General features: G+C 30.1%; 3 protein-coding genes across 3 annotated transcripts; 1 reads left to right on the top strand and 2 right to left on the bottom strand.

Annotated features, from left to right (window-relative positions):
* Window positions 1-2653: 2653 nt before the first annotated feature.
* On the bottom strand, window positions 2654-9976 carry LOC113851627 (nicastrin). The gene is made up of 16 exons (XM_027482169.1): window positions 9793-9976; window positions 9588-9701; window positions 9339-9453; window positions 8827-8909; window positions 8651-8727; window positions 8141-8218; window positions 7738-7809; window positions 7579-7652; window positions 6940-7072; window positions 6748-6819; window positions 6105-6224; window positions 5869-5940; window positions 5560-5700; window positions 4725-4809; window positions 4170-4611; window positions 2654-3311 (listed from the first exon to the last, which is right to left on the bottom strand). The coding sequence occupies exons 1-16, from the start codon at window positions 9857-9859 to the stop codon at window positions 3047-3049; spliced, it is 2010 nt and encodes a 669-aa protein (XP_027337970.1). The 5' UTR covers window positions 9860-9976; the 3' UTR covers window positions 2654-3046.
* Window positions 9977-12488: 2512 nt separating this feature from the next.
* Window positions 12489-13190, top strand: LOC113851255 (agamous-like MADS-box protein AGL80). The gene has a single exon (XM_027481722.1). It carries the CDS (start codon window positions 12489-12491, stop codon window positions 13188-13190), a length of 702 nt encoding a protein of 233 aa, XP_027337523.1.
* Window positions 13191-13602: 412 nt separating this feature from the next.
* Window positions 13603-15169, bottom strand: LOC113851628 (U-box domain-containing protein 21-like). The gene has a single exon (XM_027482170.1). The coding sequence runs from the start codon at window positions 15089-15091 to the stop codon at window positions 13787-13789; it is 1305 nt and encodes a 434-aa protein (XP_027337971.1). The 5' UTR covers window positions 15092-15169; the 3' UTR covers window positions 13603-13786.
* Between the last annotated feature and the right edge of the window lie 4453 nt (window positions 15170-19622).

Here is a 19622-nt window from a genome sequence, read left to right as displayed (position 1 = left end):
CATCTATGAATTTTATAATATAAATATTTTTTATTTACAATTTTTATAATGACGATATTTATTTACTTTTTAAAATATAATATTTTTTAGCTGATTCAATAAATTTTGTAAATGTTATTTTTTGTTATTAATTTTATGTAGTTACTGTGATTTTATTTATTGAATATAAAATGTCTTTATACAAACAAAATATAATTATCATAAAAAATAACTAAAATATTTAATAATTTTATAAAATTAAATTGAGAAAATAAAAATATAAAAATTTTATAATATGAAAATATTTATAATTAATGCTCAAATAATATTTTAAAAATTATTTATAAATTTGTTTAAAAATTATTACAATTATTTAATAATTATCAATAACACAAATAAAAATTTGAATATATAAAAATTAATTTGATAATAAAATAATTATATTTTTATTAATATTATTCAATAACAACAATCATTATAAATTTTTAATATTATACAAATTTTATTTTATTTTTTATCTTTTCTTAAGTAATTTTATTGGTATAAAATTTATAATAAAAAATTTTATTGATTATATTCACTACATCACAACAAATCACAAATATAGCACAACTACATGCCTCTAAGCCAAAGTTGATATCACACTTACTTTTTATTATTGTTTTATTATTATTTATAGTTACTTTGAATCTAAATATAAGGTAAATTATTATATTTGTTTGAACAAATTGAAAAGTAGCAAAGTTTTCAAATAAGATTAGAATGCAGTTAAAATTAAAAAAAATAATATTGAAAAATAAAATAATAATATTATATTAATTTATTTTTTATATTGTTAATTTTATTATTATTAACATTTAATTATTATATTATTTATTATGTTACAATTTTTTATTTATAATAAATAAAAATTATATTATATTCAAAACTAAAAATATTTATACATGATTACAAGTGTTTAAAAAATAAATTTATTTAATTATAAATTATTATATTTGTTATATTTAAACAAGCTGAAGAAGAATAAGACACAATCAAAACTAAACGAATTAAAATTTAAAATTAAAATATTAATATTCTTTTAATAAATTTTTTATATTTTTAATTTTATTATTATTAATATTTAATTATTATATTAATATATTATGTTATAATTTTTTATATTTATAATAAATAAAATTGTTTAAATATAAATTATATTTTATTTGAAAAGAAAAATTTATAAAAAATGGTAAGAAAATAAAATAAAAAATTATATATATATATATATATATATATATATGTAATCAGACCATGTAACAAATAATATAAATAATATAATTATAAATAAATTATATAATAATATATATTTTTGTAACTTGTACGTGTATTAATTAAATTATTAGTTAATTTATCAATTTATATGTAATATATAAGTATATGTTTTAATTTATTGTATGAGTAATATTTTCTATATTACATTAATGTTATAATGTAGTTAATTTTATGTTTATTTGTTAATTTAAAATAAAAAATTAATGAAACAAATAAAATTAAATATTTTGTAATTATTTTTTTAATTTAATAGTTATTATTATTGTCATTATATATATATATATATTGCATTAAGTTTAAATTTATTTATTTTTTAAAACAGTAATTTTCTTTTAATTGATTCAAGAAATTGTGTGAATGTTATTTTTTTTTATCAATTTTATACGTTTACTGTAACTTTATTTGTTGAATATAAGATGTCTTTAAACAAATAAAATATGTTTCTAAAATAAAACTAAAATATTTACTATTTATATAATTTTTAAAAAATAAATCAAGAAAAATATAAATAAATATTTTATTAATATAAAATATTTATAATTAATACTTAAATAATATTTTAAAAATTATTTATAAAATTATATTAATATTATTATAATTATTAATAACAGAGATAGAAATTAAAAAAATATATAAACTAATTTAATAATAAAATATTTATATTATTATTATTATTTTTTTTGTAACAGGCTTTGTTAACAGGCTTCAGGATAGGTCAAGTCACTTAAACAGGCCAGGCCAGACCTAAAATAAAGTCTTTAACAGGTAACATGCTAGACTCAGGCCTAATAATTATGTAACAAGCCAAATTTGTTTAAAGTAAAACCTAACTTGACCGCTACAGCATAACTTTGTAATCAGGTTGTATAAATTAAAATGAATATAGTGCTATTAAGAATCAATGGTTTAATTAGCCCAATCAATTAATTAAAAGTTAAACAAGAATTGACAGGTTTGACAGTCTCATTTGGTTAAAAACATTGGTATTTATTAAAAATAATAATAATAATTTTATTCAATTTCATTTTATTTACTAGTGTCAAATGTGCAATAATATGAAACAATTTTCAGTTATCAGACGAACAATCATTTTTAAAACACATTAGCAAAATGATAATTTTAGGAGAGAATAATTATTAGTTCATTTTGTAGTGTTTTAAAAATTATCATCAATCCCAAAACTTAATTGGATGATGGGAATAAATGAAGTGTGGACGCTAGCATTAAGTCAATCTTATCCAATACGTTAAGAAATATTAATTTGTAAAATTGAATCTCATTCAATTAAATACAAAAGACAAACAAATCCCCACCATGCTAGTCAACGAGAGGTACAATCAATACGATGGTAAAAGTAGGAGCAACAAGTTTCTCTATCCGTCCATTAAACAGTTAAACCCTACATTATAATTCTCAACGCCGAGCAACAAATTAAAACTCAGTCACGATAATAGTGAAAATAATTTAACCAAATATAGTTACTGACTAGACATTTACAGCACTACATTGGCAAAGGAAAAAACAAATACACGAAAGCTAATTTTGACTATTTTCATTACATTTCCTTACCTACAAGTGAAAAAAATGATCGTGTTATAGAGAAATTTCGAAATAGAATTCACGAGCACAAGAATGTGGCCAAAATAATGCACATCCTTGGAAATTCAGAAACTGGTAATTTGCCCATCAAATGACCCTAAATAATTTTACCCTAGTTTTCAAAATTTAGTTGTCAGTTTCTGGAAATAAAAAGTCAATCCCTCTTCATGGCTTTGGTAACAAAAGCTCTTGTCATTGCTATTGCAAGGTATGCCAAGATTGTCAGAGTGATACCCCCTAATAGAACAAGACGATCGTAAGCAGCAATTTGGACTGTGTAGACCCGCATACCTATTGAATTCCAGTTGCTTTCTGTCCAGACAGGGTCCACAATCCCCATTTTGTCAGAGGAATTAGGGGGCAAAACATTCCACACTCCTGATTCAAATTTTAGCCGTGTTGAATATGCTGGAACATACCTGTAGAGGATTAAACATTAATGTGGACAGTGGAACCCGGCATATAAATACATAAATGATTTATCAGGTAAATCTACCCAATTACGTACATCACATGAGCATACTCAACAAGTAGCCAATTGTACTGTAAAGTTTAAATGTGGTATAGATTCTAGAACAAAGCCCATTTAATGAGACAGAATGAAACAACTCTTTTGAGTGTGCAAAACGAGTTTAATATTGAAGTGTGGTAAATAATGTGTCTGCGTGTGTGAACCTGTGTGCAATCTCTGACGTGGGTGTTTTCTTTGTGTTGGAGGGAAGCGGGTTAGGATCATTTTCCAACATAAAAACAAACACCTATAGTACACTGTCATATGAAATTCACAAACATATTTAATGCATACATTGCCAATTTCAATTTGATTCATAAAATCATACATTCAATTTAAATTAACAAAAAAGGTCAAACATCATTTCAATCTGACAGTAACCATGGGATGGGATAGTTAACCCATAATTACTGGTAATCATGGTTAAACAGAAAAGGTGAAAAACAACATTAAATAAGTCACAGTTTCATTTTAACCTAAGGAGTCACATGCAGGAATTTTATGTTCCATCATGGTATTGTTCAGCTTCCTGTGTTCGGATCATAAGATGAAAGATATATCACTTTTACAATTCCATGGGCAGTAAAGCTCAACCAATTATAGAGGCAGAACATTTAATGATAGCAAGTACGCCTAATGCTGGAAAAAGAACAACCAACAAGAAACTCTAAATACCAGTAACGAATAGGTTCAACACCACAACAATAGTATTCAGGATCAAATCGGTCTACTAAATCAAATAACTATCTCTAGACAAGGAAAATACCTTGTTGTAGAGAGAACACAAATTCCCTTCTCATCAGTCTCCGCTTTAATGCAAACTTCATCTTTGCCATGGCAACCTTGATGACAATCTGAGTTATTATTCTCCCCTGGGATAGAAGTTCTATCAGCTAGAAAATTCCAGATGAACCTGGGAACATCATTAATGTATCCTGTATTAGGGGTCGATGAAGGTTCATCTAAGATAACACCAACATAATGGCTCGGACAGGTTGACGTGGGTGAAATATATTTCTTCACCAATTCGCAAGAAAGACCAGGATCACAGTCCAACAAGCAACCCATAAGTTGTTCAACAAGTGAGGCATTTACATTTATGGCAGCCAAAGTAGAATCTTGTACATCTTTAATTTCACTTGCAAGCAGGTAAATGGTTCGGGCAATAAGAGAAGCAGCAGCAACTATTGCTGATGAATTTACATTTGCTGCATTAATCATACAAAAGAAGAATGCATGTGACATAAGAGACAGCCATAAAAATTTAGGACAAGTTGAGTAGAGTAAAAGAAAATGATGTCAAGAGCATCAATTAGCTCACATATATCATCAAGGTGACTATGGTAGAATTTGTTGACAAAGACAGAGTCAAAATCTTCTAAGACAATACCAGAGATTGCAGGATTCTGATAAAAACAAGAAAAAGAACAAAAGATGAATGAACAGTGGAAAACTTTGGAATGATATGCCAATACCAATGAAGTTATTCAGCATAGCATATTAATACAAGCAATCAATTTACGCCAATACGAATTATGTGATGCAACATGGCAGATTAATAATTGGGTCCACTGCATCTTCTCCTTAACTCATTGATATAGTTGCATAGTTAGCAAGCATAACCTTTTGATTTGAACATGTTCTTGCAATCTGTTCCTGGCGGCAGCCCACCATTTAAATATGGGGTTCACTCTTAGTGATTCCATTCAAAATGTGATGTTCACAAGTCTAATATCATTTTCATGATTGTATTGAGTGTCTATCCAAATAAGGAAAATCTGTGTGTTTTATATCAAATTATATGCATTGTGAGAAAGCATAAATTGGAACAATCAGATCAAGAATGCTCCTTAGAACTTTTGAAGCACCATATTCACAGACTTAATTCACCAAGTCCTCATTGAGAAGAATTTCACCAATGAACTTTACCAGTCAGAACATTAAAGTGTTCACTTTTAACAAACCACTGATTAGTAGTCATACATGATTTTGAGTATACTGCCATTTTAGTCCCTACGATTAAAAGCATCAGTCATTTTAGCGTCTACCCCCATTTTACTCGTGATTTATATTCTAGTAAGCATTGGTGTGCTTCCTAGCCAAGCTCTTTTCACAGTATCATTATAGGAGGGAAAATAAAACATCTCATCCAGAACCTTTTCCAAAAAGGTCATTAAAGAGGATGGAGGTATCCCAGGATTTGAGGCACTTGCAGAAGCTATCTTTATGTTTTCAGATAGAAGTGACTCTTGTGCACGTTTCAAGGCAGTCATTGTCAGATTTGTGGCAGAGGAATCCTGCATTAATGAAATGTCTGTCATAAATAGATTTGGTAAGATTCTCTAATTCTGGTAAGGCACACACAGAAATTAAGTAATATGATGTACAAAATCCAATTAAAATTGCAAAATTTTCTCTAAGAGGCATGAGTATGCACATAGTTGACAGATCAATCAAGATCTCACCCCTTCTGTATGAGCAAAAAAGTTTTTAACACCTTGATTGAGACCCTTTCCAACAGAACCAATTTCAATGACCTGTGCAACACCCAATGAGAAAGCATAAGTTAGGTTATTAGTAGGAAAAAAATGAACATAGAGAAGTGGCATTTATAAACAGAGCTTATAAATTTAAATGCAGCGCATTAGATCACCCTCCAATACTATCCAGTAATCATATTTACTAGGAAGATAAGGAATACCGTTTCAATTAATGTATGATTAAGGCCATTAACAGCATCTGAGTGCATGTCAAGTTCTACCAAAAATCTCCTACTTCCAAGGTAACCCCATGCCTCTCCAGTGAAAACAGCAAAAACAAACTGCAATGAGTTTAAGAAACCATCAGCAATGAGTTTAGACAAGTAGTGAAAATGTAAGTCAAGTACATAAATGATTCTTGATTATTAAAAGGTTCTAAAAAGCAACCCTGACAGTTTGAAAACATAAAGCACCAGACAAATGGAGCTGTAATGTGCGTATATATGATAGACCCCAATACAGTTATTCTTCTACCACCCTCCCTGGGATGGTAGGAAGAACACCAAAACTTTCCTGCCATTGGAACAATTACTGAAGTCCCAATAACAAAATTTAGCCACAATCTTATCAGCTGAGAAGGATGGTAGATAATTATCTCAAATTCCTCAAAAAGATCACCAATAATTAAGATATGTCTCAGGATAACTTTTCCCCACGCAAAGATCTTCAGGGTAAGGAAAAACCAAACTTACTGCAAAAGTTCGATAAAGTCACAGCTCCAGGACAATGAACAAAATTAAGTTACAGTTACACAAGGTCCAAAAACTGAAAGAAAAAAAGATCCTTAAATCATCTTATATGCACCTGTTTACTAAGGACATCAAGACCATCCAAATGGGAAAGTGCATCAACAACTGCCAGTAATGCAATTAAACCCTGTAAAGTAGTAAACACATTAGGCTATAATGTGATTTAGGAACAAGCAAATATCATAAAGAAAAATCATATGTGACCAGAGATAATAAATAAAACTTCAGTAGATGCACTTGCACATACAGAAATAGGGGAGTCTGCACCAAGGCTTTTATCTCGAAAAAACGAAGCAGAATCCATAGATGCCACAGTCAATATAATGGGCTTAGACTGTTTTAAGGATGTGATGTTGATTGGAGGAAGAGATGACCAGACACTGCCTTCCATATGAAACATACACAAAGTTAATATCATCAAACATAACAATGCTAAGATTTTTTTTTGTCCACAAAATGAGAAGGGGAGAATATTAAGATATTATCCATGTAGATCCACTATGGAAGAGCTTAATCTTTTGCATTTTCAAGATAATATCATTCCATCTTTTGGAATTCACTCCATGTTTTCTCCAGTACATAAGCACACATTCCTAATGGCAATATACACTCACCGCTGATCATATTTTATATATGACAATCTAAAAAATCTGTCTTCACTGTGTTGTATGATTGACCTTGTATCTAGTTTAGGCTTCTTAGCAGCAAAATGTTATCTAACATAAAGTTCTGAACGTTGTTCATAAAATCATATGGACTTGTGGCATAATCTTGCATAACTACAAAATGGGATAGCTACCCTTGACCCCATTTTTTTTTCCCTAAAAAAAAAAATCACAAATTTTATACAGACAGAATTTATAGAGTAGAATCCAAGAAACTTCACCTGTATCCACCTAAAGGGAGGCAAGTTGCTTCTTTTAAACAAGATTCTGAATCATGTGTTCCAGATTTTACTGTCTAATCCAAGATAATAAAACAATAATTAAACATTTTTCTTCATAAGCCAGAAAATAACAATTCTTTACAAGAATCTGGATCTTACCTGCATCACCAGATCAAACTCAGCCACATTGTAAGTATAAGCTTTCTTTTTGTCCTCATTCTTTGTTACAAACTGTGCATACAGGAAAGAGAATTAACATACTTTGCTTTTACATACAGAATAATAATATTTATATCAAATCAGGGCACTATTAATTTAATGCCAACTGAATAAACAATATCACAAAAAATAAATGTAGATTTGAATAGGTTAGCCAAAAAATGAAAGAAAAAACATCTGACCTAATATAAAAATAAAACAATAACCAAGCATTTCCTTACTAGGTGCGGCTGGCTACACAGATCAATTAATTGTCTAACCAACTACAATCTCAAAGTGCAACAAATCATCACTAGTGACTAGTATCATGCAAGTGTAAGATCATGAAACTGTTAAGCAACACCTCTTGAAGAGTCTTTGTGCCACTTTCTGCAAGTAAGAACACAGGAAAGCCATAGGATTGCCACATAATACCAGAACCCTGCACACGTAAAGCCAAAAAATTAAAACACCAATAAATTAATCATTTTAAAAATTATTTGTGTTGTCTCAAGATTGAAATAACATTAGCAAAATCAAATATCCAGCAAATAATTTGTTATATTCCCTCCATAGAATTTTCAAATTCATCTAATATCACTATATGCTTATGATCATAATCCAAGACATGCTTGATTGATAATTTGTCTTTTTAATGATAGCTCCATGTCACTTAATTTTAACAATGTCAATCCATCAAAATTAAGAACTTTATGAAAACCAGAACGTAATCTAACTTTCATACTGTGAAAAATGATCAAATTAAAGTTAGAAAATGTGTGTGAAAACAAGCAAAAAAAGGGCCAATAATCAACGTAGTCATGAGCTATAATTATGCTAAGAAACTTGATGAAAGAGAAAGTTCATATCACACAATTGGATTCCATTCGTAGCTGATATTATGATAAGGAGCAAATTGAGCTTGTGGGAACTTCAGATCAGGAGATAATCCTACAAGTGACAAAAAAACATTATCACAAGCAACTTTACAAGTAAGAATTACTCTAACTTCGTTTGAAAACAGACAATTACCAAACCAATGCTATTTACCCTGTAACTTATTCTGCAAAACAGTTTTCGGTTCAACTAGTACACCACCAACTTTACTTGCAAAGCTTAAGTCATCCGATATTCTGAAAAGGAAATATCATGTTTAGAAATCAAACACAACTTCACGAATCACAAATAAATATACACTATTACCAACCAACATCACTTAAAAGCAACTAATGCTCAGTTCGGATCAGTTTCTGGCTTATGAGACCTTTTCAATTGTAAAACCCTATAGTTAAGACTTTCTTAAGACAAAAGTGCCTATCTCTGTTAAATATGTAGGTGCTTATGGAGAAGTTAGATAAGCGAGCTTCTGAAAAATTTGAGATGCATAAGGTAATTTTAATTTATTCAAGAAGTTAGATTCATTTTACTCACCTCCGTGATTCATTTTATTTTCTTCTCCCATAGATGTTTGTTAGCTCTAAGCAAAATTACAAAATCCACAACATGTGGCTAAGATGCAATGAAGTTAGCACCACTTAAACAGAAACAATGAAATACGATACCTGGTAAAGAGAGTCGGAAAATCATCCAATGACACCAATATAGCAGATGGCTGCGATAGCTCAACAACATTTTCAAACCTTACTATTGGAGCCACAACCTTATCTCGCCCAGGATCTAATAATTCAAAAACGATAAAAGGAAAGAACAATTTCACCAGCTTAGCAATTATCATAATTTAAATCACAATTAATCCCTAAAATCGCAATTAATGATACAAATACAAAAGAGAGAGTGATACTAAGGCTCACTTGAACAACCAACAGGTCCAGAAAGATTTAGCAGACGCACACAAGGATATCCATCGATGACCGCGTACATGGTGTTCTGAAGGTCAGGAACTGATTCCATGGAGCTGGATTGACCTGTGAAAAGGAAACGCGATCAGTGAGAAATGAGAGTTGAAACAAGGTTTTGTGAAAAAATCGTGATCGGAGATTGAAGTCAACGAAGTACCAGAGAAGCAGGAGGGAAGGTGAAAGAGGGAGAAGAGGAAGAACAGCGAGAATAACGTTTGCGCCATGGATGAATAAACCCTAGTGAGAATGGTGCAGTGTGTTTGTTCCCTTCTACTCCGGCTTCTTAGCTTACTTCCTCTGATTATGAATGTGCACTTGGCAGGGCTTCAGATTTCATAAAGATCACAACAATCGTACGGTTTTTATTCTGTTTCCAAACAAGGACTGGTTTAAATTCAGTCAATATTTTATTTATTTTTTATTTTAATAAATCAAAGTTTGTTCATTTATTTTAATTTTTTTATTCTCCACCGTGGTTATTTTTGTCCCAAAGAAGTATTATTGTTTATAATTTATTTATAATTTTATCCTTCCACTCAAGGTTATTAATAAACAGTGAATAATTTGTTATAACAAGTTATATATGTGTATCGTTAAATATCATGTAATTAGATAATTTAATTTTTAAAAGTGATCATTAAAAGTGTTGATATATAAAACCGAAATCACTGACGAGACTTGTTACAGCTTTCTAAACAAATAAAAAATTTACACAGAATGAACTTATGCAGAAATTACATTAGCTTGATATGTCTTTGTATTTATTATTAGACACTCTACATATGAGTCGTGGTGGTTATCTCATCTAAAATTTATTTAATACATCATCGTTCTTGCAGAATATTCAAGCTTTATTCTTCCTTATGCAAAACAAAATATGCAAAACTATTTCATAAGATCAACAACGTTATTTCATATAAAAAGGGCCATTATAATTCTTGACATAAACACATCTGAGATATAAGGACCTCAAATTCACAAACAAACGCAATATACCCGAAATCTTCCAACTCAAGATTTGAGAGCAAATCTCATGATTCATAACTCATCAAAGAAGAACCTTGGGGTAAATCAATTGTATCTCGTATAACAAAGTAAGAGTTTTGGTATATATAAACCGCAGCCCACTGCTAATCAAAGCATAAAAACGCAAGGAAACCTTTGAATGCCACCCAACTCAATAATGTCTTGGAACCACAAACATTAATATAATATCCAAAATTAAGGAAGAAAATTTTAGACGGACCAAGATTCTATATGCATATATAAACCTATGATATAAAAGGATTAAACGGTATGAAATTGAATAATCTTGATAAGTCTACAGTTCTTAAAAATTCAAAGAGAATTTAACTCTCATATAAGCTTTTCTCTTTAAAATACTACTTATTTCAATATCTCTTTGGATTTTATTTATACATGTTTTATAATACTTAAGTAATAAGAAAACAATAAAATTTGAATAAAATCATTATGAAAGAATAAGAATACTATACTATTTTTTATCTTCTCTTATTTTTTGTGTTTATTTAAAAGTTTATCCTAATCTTTCTTGCATAAATTTTGTCCTATAAAAAAATTGAATTATAAATAGATAAGATAAAAATGATACAATGCTACATAATTTGTTATCTTGATATGCATAAGGGTAAGATAGGATATGGGTTTATTATGCTCTTATGTTATTGAATTTTTATCAGACTCTTTTTTTGTGTGTGTTATTTTCACCAAATGAAGTAGCGTTAAAATTGAAAACTTAATTCCTTATTAATGTCGTCTAACACCTTTGTAATTGTGTCATAGGGCTCATTTGTTATTCAGTATAAAAGAAATAAAGAATCAGTCTATTATTCTTATACATCTCATAATTTGAAAAGATCTGCCACCACTGTCCATGACATAACGATACTACTGATTTATGACATTTAATTAGTTAAAGGCCTTTTTTGCTATTGAAATATCAAAGGGATATCGTGGCTTAATGATTTCATAATTGTGATTCTATATATTAGAACTGTGATATCTAAATTATATTTCCATATTAAGAATATTGCAATAAAGACTATTTTAGGATTTTTTTGAATTACTAATTACAGTGTTATACTACTACATTAAGATCTCTTATGAAGTCAGGAAAATCAATCAACCACACACAGCTGTCACACACACCATTTCCTTATTCTTATTCCGCTGATATTTATAGCATTTTTGTTTTCTTTAGATTTTCAAATGATAATTCTTCATTCTCTTTAAAGTAGGATTAACATGACTTTCATGGAATTGTTTTCCTTACCAATTAATTTCATAAGTTGGAGGATTATTATTTGATAACATGCAACCAATACATGATATTGAGAATCTTGTGTGTTTATATATGAATATATTATCATAAAAGGAAATGAGGCAATTATATTTCAAGACTGAAGCATGTGTCATAGATAGGTTTATCAGAATACAGTAGAAATCTTGCATATATAACACTAATTGTAACAATACAATTACAATCTACAAATTCTATGCATCTAATGATAATAAATTTTCTCAATGCACTTCGATTTCACCATTGAATTTCACACTTATATTACTAATTACACCACTGAAACATCTTAGTAACAAATACATCTGTATCCTCCATAGATAGAAGAACACTTGAACTCAACATCTCCTAGTCATAACACATATCTTTGGTATTGAATGGCTCATGTTAATGCTGTCAATAAGGACATAATGTGAAATAAATTTGGTTATCTGGAAATGATCTATATAAAGAAGAGAATGCTTGAATAAGAAAACCACAAGAAACAACGTTTCCAATTTACATATTGTTCTTTCTGTTTTTGTTTTATCAGCATCATGACTAGAAAGAAGGTGAAACTTGCATTCATAGCCAATGACTCTGCAAGGAAGGCAACATTCAAGAAAAGGAAGAAGGGTCTAATGAAGAAGGTTAGTGAGCTTAGCACCCTTTGTGGGATTGATGCTTGTGCTATAGTTTATAGTCCTTATGATCCTCAACCAGAGGTTTGGCCATCTCCAATGGGCGTTCAAAGGGTGCTTGCCAAGTTCAGGAGAATGCCTGAATTGGAACAGAGCAAGAAGATGGTGAACCAAGAGAGTTTTCTGAGGCAAAGGATCCTAAAGGCCAAAGAGCAATTGAAGAAACAAAGGAAGGATAATAGGGAAAAGGAGATGACTCAACTCATGTTTCAGTACCTTAGTGCAGGTAAAATTATGCACAATATAAGCATGGTTGATTTGAATGATTTGGCATGGTTGATTGATCAGAACTTGAAGGACATCAACAGAAGAATTGAAGTGTTGACTAAGAATGCTCAAAGTCAAGTCCAAATGCCCCCACCAATGGTGACTGATGGAGTAGCCAAGATTGAAGATAAGGCACAAGGGAGTCATGGCCAGGGGTTTGATATGAACATGGATCTCATGCAGAAGCAGAACTGGTTTATCAATTTGATGAATAGTGGTGGTGGGAATGATGCAGTATCTTTTGGAGATGTTAATCATCAAGGCTTTTGGACTAACCCATTTTTCCATTGAAAAGTGCCACGTGCTTGTTATCATTGTTTGATATTTGGTTATCATTGCCAATTTGCTTTTCGCTTTTAATATGCTTCTGGACACGAAAATAAGTCACCATATCGACACATGGTCTAGAATTCGCATGTTTCTTTGTTTACAACTTTGTATTATATCTTAAGAACATTTACTTTCAAAAAGTACAGTTGAGTTGAATAAACTCTTCATTCTTCAAGTTTAAATTGGCTTTAGCAAAATATTGTTGAACGGTGTGATCTTTCTCTTCACTATGTCTTTGATTTTTGTACATTCGATTTGTATTTGAAGTTCTTATTGGTTTATTCATCTTGCTTCAAAATCAATCTGAAAACAATATTGTAAACTATATGGAAGACAAAATGACAGACGGATGCTTCTCTGTTTTTGCAAATCCAACTACTATGTTCTAATTAATTCGAATCAATTTTCCAAAGAATGAATTCCAAGAATCAATTGAATGTTTGAGCATACAATTTCCATGCTGTGTTTATGAGTATATCTTTTTACAGGAAAGAATTGCTTTTCAACAAGACCTATACAAAAATAAATAAATAAATCTCATTTTCATTTATCGCTAATCAGAAGGGCTTCTTTAGATGCTTGAACTCCAATGATGAGTCAAAGCACTCTACTTTGTTCCTGTAACCATTCAACAGTTTCAACAACTCGGTAGCATTCTCCTTTGTTCTCTCATCGCAACCAACCTGCAGCATAACCAAGAGTTTCTGAAAAGCCCCAACTTGAAGTGCCTCAATCAGAACCCCTTCCTCCCTCTTCTCACAAATCTTCCTAAGAATGGAGACAGCAAAACTTGAAGCCAACTGTGACACCCTCAAAATCTTCTTAATAACAAGAGGCAAAGTTAAAGCATTACTTTGCACAACCTCCTTCCCTTTTTGGCAATCACAAATGCAATCCAATACCCCTAGTGCCTTCTCACATACCCCTTTCTCTCCTTCAACAATTGCCTCTAGAAGCAGTGAAACCAAACCCAATTGCACAAACCTTTGTGCAATTACCTCCTTATTCTCCGCTGAGGAAACCAAGTTAAAAATGGTTACCAAACAAGCCTTCGTAGCAATAGTCCCAATAGGCTCCCTAACCATCTTAACCAAAGCTTCAACAACTCCTCCAGCTTTGGCCAAATCATGAACAGACACTTCCTTAAGCAACAAAGCAGCATTTTGTCTTGCTGCAAGATCTTTACCCTCTAGAAACCAAACCATGGAATTCAAAGAAGCTAATGATCCCAATTTACGTCGACCCTCTTCACCAAATGGGATCATCCACGTCAGCACCTCCAAAATCTCCTCCAAAACAACCACGTGCTTATCAATAGAAGCACTTGAAAATGAATCAAAAGCATGAGCAAGAACAGCACCAACCCCATTTCCCACTATGCACTTTTTGTTCCTCTCACTCTCTCTCCCCCAAACCTTAATCTTCCCAACCAGTTCCTGACACTTGTTGTCATCACCACGCTGAGAAGCAGACAAGATCCTCGTAAATGTCTCAGAAACCTCGTAACTTGACACAGGTATCCTAGGTGTTGGGATCCTTTCAATCCCATAAGAACTGTTTTCCACACACCAATCTTGAATCATTCTCCGAATAGCATGGTTGGGGATGATGTCAAAACTTGTGAGAACCAGATTGGTAACAGGACATGTTGTGTTCCCTGCTTCAATCCACTTCTCAATGCTGACCCTGTCGTAGGTTATGCCAGTTGATAAAGTCACGGGATCTTTCATCAAGTCCAAACTCACAGGGCACTTGAAATGGGTAGGGATCACAATCTCCACCTCCAATTCACCGCCTTTAACGTGATCTTTCCCCTTATGGGCACGGCGGAAAACGTTTCTTCTGCTCCAAGACAAAACCATCTTTTATTTTGCTTCAAAGCACACAACTTTGTTGTTGTTGCAGTGTTTATGTTAATGGGTTGATGAATGTGAAGGGAATTATATGAAGAAAAGAAAGTGTCGTGGTTGGTTTATATATATCGGAAGGAGGGATACATAAGGATGGGTCATAGCAATGAGAGGGTGTGGTACGCGGGTCAAAGCTAGGTAAGATGAGTGGTGGAAGAAGGAATGTTTCAACTTTCAAACCAAACTATAGAATAGTGATTTTATATTTTTTGTGAATATAGGAGTATTTGAACGTTGACCGTTGAAAGTTTGAAGATTTTGTAAATAAAGAAGAATAAATGATTTAAGAAAGGTAATTACACGGTGGTATTTATTAGACGGCCTCAAGTTTGAACGACTTGCATGGGGTTTGTCGTTTATCGCAAAAGGTTCTCTGCTGCGCGTGCCAGCATCGTGTCCGTGTTGCCGCAGTGTTTTTGCAACAAGTAAACGAGTAAGAGAATTAGCGAGTCTCTGCAACAAATATATAATACCAGTGCATACACTCGTTGGAAAATAATAATAAATGTGATGAGTAATGAGATAGAACGAAAACAAAGAATAATAAAGACATATAAATTCAAATTGGAGAAATTCATGGCTAAGATAGTTCAAAATTGAATGAAATTAACGTAAAAAAAGTTTTGTTTTGTTTTTTAAAATCTTCTGGTTTATAATTCAAGGTATTGTGCTCTTACATTATGATTTTTTTTTCTAAGTTTATAGCACAAAAAGTGTTTAAAATTAACTTTTGTGATCATGATTGTTCATTAGTTCAAAAGAATTTATATAAAATAAAATTTAAATATATGACTTTCTACTAAATATATGGATCTCACGTATGAATGCAATAAATTATTTATAGATTTAAAATTGTTATAAATGTTTAATTATTATTCTTTCTCTGTATTCACTGCATGGATTGACTTAAAAATGTGTTTGAATGTAGGCATTTTTACTGTAAATGTTTGCTTAGTTTGCAGCTGCCCCTCACAGGCACCTATGTTGAATTTTGACTTCTCTCATGGGCTTGTTATGCGAGAGCATTAGGTGAGTAAAATATGAACAGCTTCGACCATCTAACACTTCCATTTCTTAACTCTTCTTTGTGGACCCAATTACTTATACAGGAGTCAATAAAAGCTTGTTTTAAGAATTAATAACACAAATATTCGTCAAACTTCAACCTTGGTATGTACATTATACACATTCGGCCATATAAAATCTTCTCAGTATGTTTAAGATTAAACATTACCCACTCCTAAATTAATTAAGTTCATTATTCAATCCTATATTCCTAATAATATAATCACAAACTTCTTTATTTGATTACACTCCACTAACCAAACAAAATTAGGGCAGTTATATGGGTGAGTTTTTTTAACCTATATAAATGACTTTGAATGTGAACGCATGTGCAACATTAATTTTAGACTTGAGATAGAAATGGATGGGCATATAAAATTGTATACGGTTATTTATTTATTTATTTATATATATATATATATATATATATATATATGTATATATATATTTGAATATGATTTGATTAAGATCTATTAACATTCAGATAGAACAGTTTCACTTGCAAATATTAATCGTAATATTATATATAGCTAAATCACAGAATTAGGGAAGTATAAAAAAATTTAAAATATATTTTATAATATATTTTTAAAAATGAATAGTTTAAATATAAATATGATATTATGATATAAAAAATATTATTTATTAGGTTTCGAAGAGTTATTACTAATATATAATTACTTAAAAATGTAAATTTAAAAAACATTGAAATTGAGTTATTGAATTATTGTAGATTTTCATAAAATTTAAATAATTTTTTAAACAAATATTTATAATTTTAGTATATAACCACTTTCAAAACTTTTAAAAAACCCTATTTATTAATAATCGTTAACTTTACTAAACTACAGGAACAGATTTGGAAACTCAGATCAAATATAGAAATATATTTTGTTGCGGTATCTATTAAGTAAATATTATAATTTATATCATTTTAAAATAAATTTTATATTTTAATAAAGTTTTAAAGGTAATTTAAGAGTGAGAACTTATTTATTTATTTATTTTAAGTACGAAGACCCCATTAAAAAATTTAAAAGCATTATTGAAATTACAGGAACTCTCGAAGTCTTTTAATCTAAATTAATTTTTTTAAAAATTTCACACATTCATTCACTGCTTAGTCTTAAGAAATTTTTAAAAATGCTTTTATTATATTAAAATTTAAATTAAGAGTTTTGTTAACCTAAACTCTTAGAACTGAATTTAAGTATTTAAAAAAGAAATTTTTTGTAAAAAAAAATATAATTATTGTATTAAAATTATAAAAATACAGTAAATACTTCTATTTCTAATAAAATTTTACTATTATTAACTGTTTATCTTCAGTTTTTTTAACAAAATCTTTAAATTAAATAGTCATATTATTGGCAAAATAACCTTGTTAAATATTTTAAAATTTTATACTAATTATATTGTACATATATTTATAAACCTACACGGGAAACAAACGTCAACACACTACTATTAGCATCTTTGGATGAACTTAGAGAAGGTTGCGACATGCATACAAGAGTTCAGTTTTGGTGTCATGATTGGGCCAATAAAAATCAATTGGGCTCGGGCCCAAGTATAGTCTCACAGAAGTGAGCCACTAATGGTATTTTTGTTTCCAAATAAAATATTTAGTCGACCAAAAATAAATTAAGGCATTTAGAAATAGGAAAAACGTTGTTGAAAAAAAAAAAAACAAAGAGAAATAGGAAAAGATTTTGCCCCCGGAAAAAAAAAAGGAGAACAACTAGCCACAGTAATATTCTTCCACAATAGTTTAAAATAGGGTTTTGTTAGCCTCTAATAATCGAATTTATGTATTTATAAATAAAAAATTTTAATAAAAAAATGCATGTTTATTGTAATAAAATTATAATAAAATAATAAATGCTTCTTTTTTAATAAAATTTTACTATTATTAATTGCTTATATTTGATCCTAATATTTTTTATTTTTATATATAAAGGTAACTATTTTCTTTAACATAAGTTCGTCCAAAAATGCTTTTAGTTTAGCCATCTAGCGTGCATGTCTCCTACAGTTCCTCCCAAGTTCTACTCAGCAGAGTATTTGTGTTGCTTGTAGCATTAGATATCTTTTGAGTCATTTTCTAGAATGTATGCATCTTCCCAAGCCAATTCTAGCCCTCCATAAAATTGCCCAAAACTAAGTCCATTTAAGCCTTTATAGTTTATCCACTTCACATTTTAGAATTGTATTGGTATAATAATCAATGAATGGTACACATATGACTGCATGAGAACCAATAAAAAATGATTTTTATTGTATCTTATTACTTATTTTTTAATAGTTATAAAATAAATATGAAATAAAAACATGTATTTCTTATTTAAAAATATGAAAATATATTTAATATTATCTTTATTTAATAATTAAAAAAATTATACGAATAAAAACAAGAAATTTTAAAATTATATTTGTTAGTTAAAAAAGCAAATTACATCGTATAAAGGGAAGAAGGACAAACCTGAGATAAGATATCATGCATTCTTGTGATTGGACTAAAGATAAAGGAAAAACAATGAAGGGAAAAAAAAGATGCCCCATGAAATAGCATCAATTTTTAGATGTCAACAAGGAATGAATGTGACGTATAGACACAATTTGACATTAGATTGTGAGAATGCTCCCAATATAATTTTTCATAACAAAAATTCATGAACACGCATGGCATCTTATGATGCCGTGATCCAAAATAATGAGAATTAAACAATTGGTTTGATTCGAGATTCATTAATACACATTATTTATATAGTATTCTTAGATTAATTTGCCATCCAACTAAGGTATATAGAATCTTCAAGGTATAATACTTCCACCATATTTTTGTGATGGTTTTTGGCCATATGTCATCAGCAGTCAATCACCTAGTGATTTTTTCATAAATGCTCTTAGCACCAATCAATAGAGTTTGTTGGTCTATAAACGCCCATTAGTTTTTCTTTGATGTCTAAAATACAAATTAGTTAGGCAAGCTTTCCAATAGTTTGGAATCATGAACATGTAGTTGATAGTAGATTAAATATAGGAAAAGGCATAGCTATGAATGACTAAGCCTAGTCTTTAGTGGGCTCTTGCTAATTAGCACTAACTTAATGTTTGTATTAAACAATTTTAAAGTAAGAAAGCATGAGTATATATTAATAGTCACCAAACAAGTGGAAGAAATTGCCTTAAAATACATCAATTGAGACTGTAATTATCAAAAGAGGGAGTTAACATATCTATATACTTAGCACTAACATATCAATGCTTATGTTGATTATGCTATGCATCTAGGCATTGTAATGACAAATGTTAATTGGGGTGTGTGGTGGGGACCAATTTGCCAGTCACAAAGGTTAAGGTAGTGAGAATGGTGTCATGGGAACTGCACTAGGCGGCGGAAACATGGACATGTCTC

This window comes from Abrus precatorius, unplaced genomic scaffold (genome assembly GCF_003935025.1).
Source record: "Abrus precatorius isolate BTA unplaced genomic scaffold, Abrus_2018 Scaffold9, whole genome shotgun sequence".
In the NCBI taxonomy this organism is placed as follows: Eukaryota; Viridiplantae; Streptophyta; class Magnoliopsida; order Fabales; family Fabaceae; genus Abrus; species Abrus precatorius.
The sequence above is the reverse complement of the archived record's forward strand: the minus strand, read 5'-3'. Positions and strand labels throughout refer to the sequence as shown.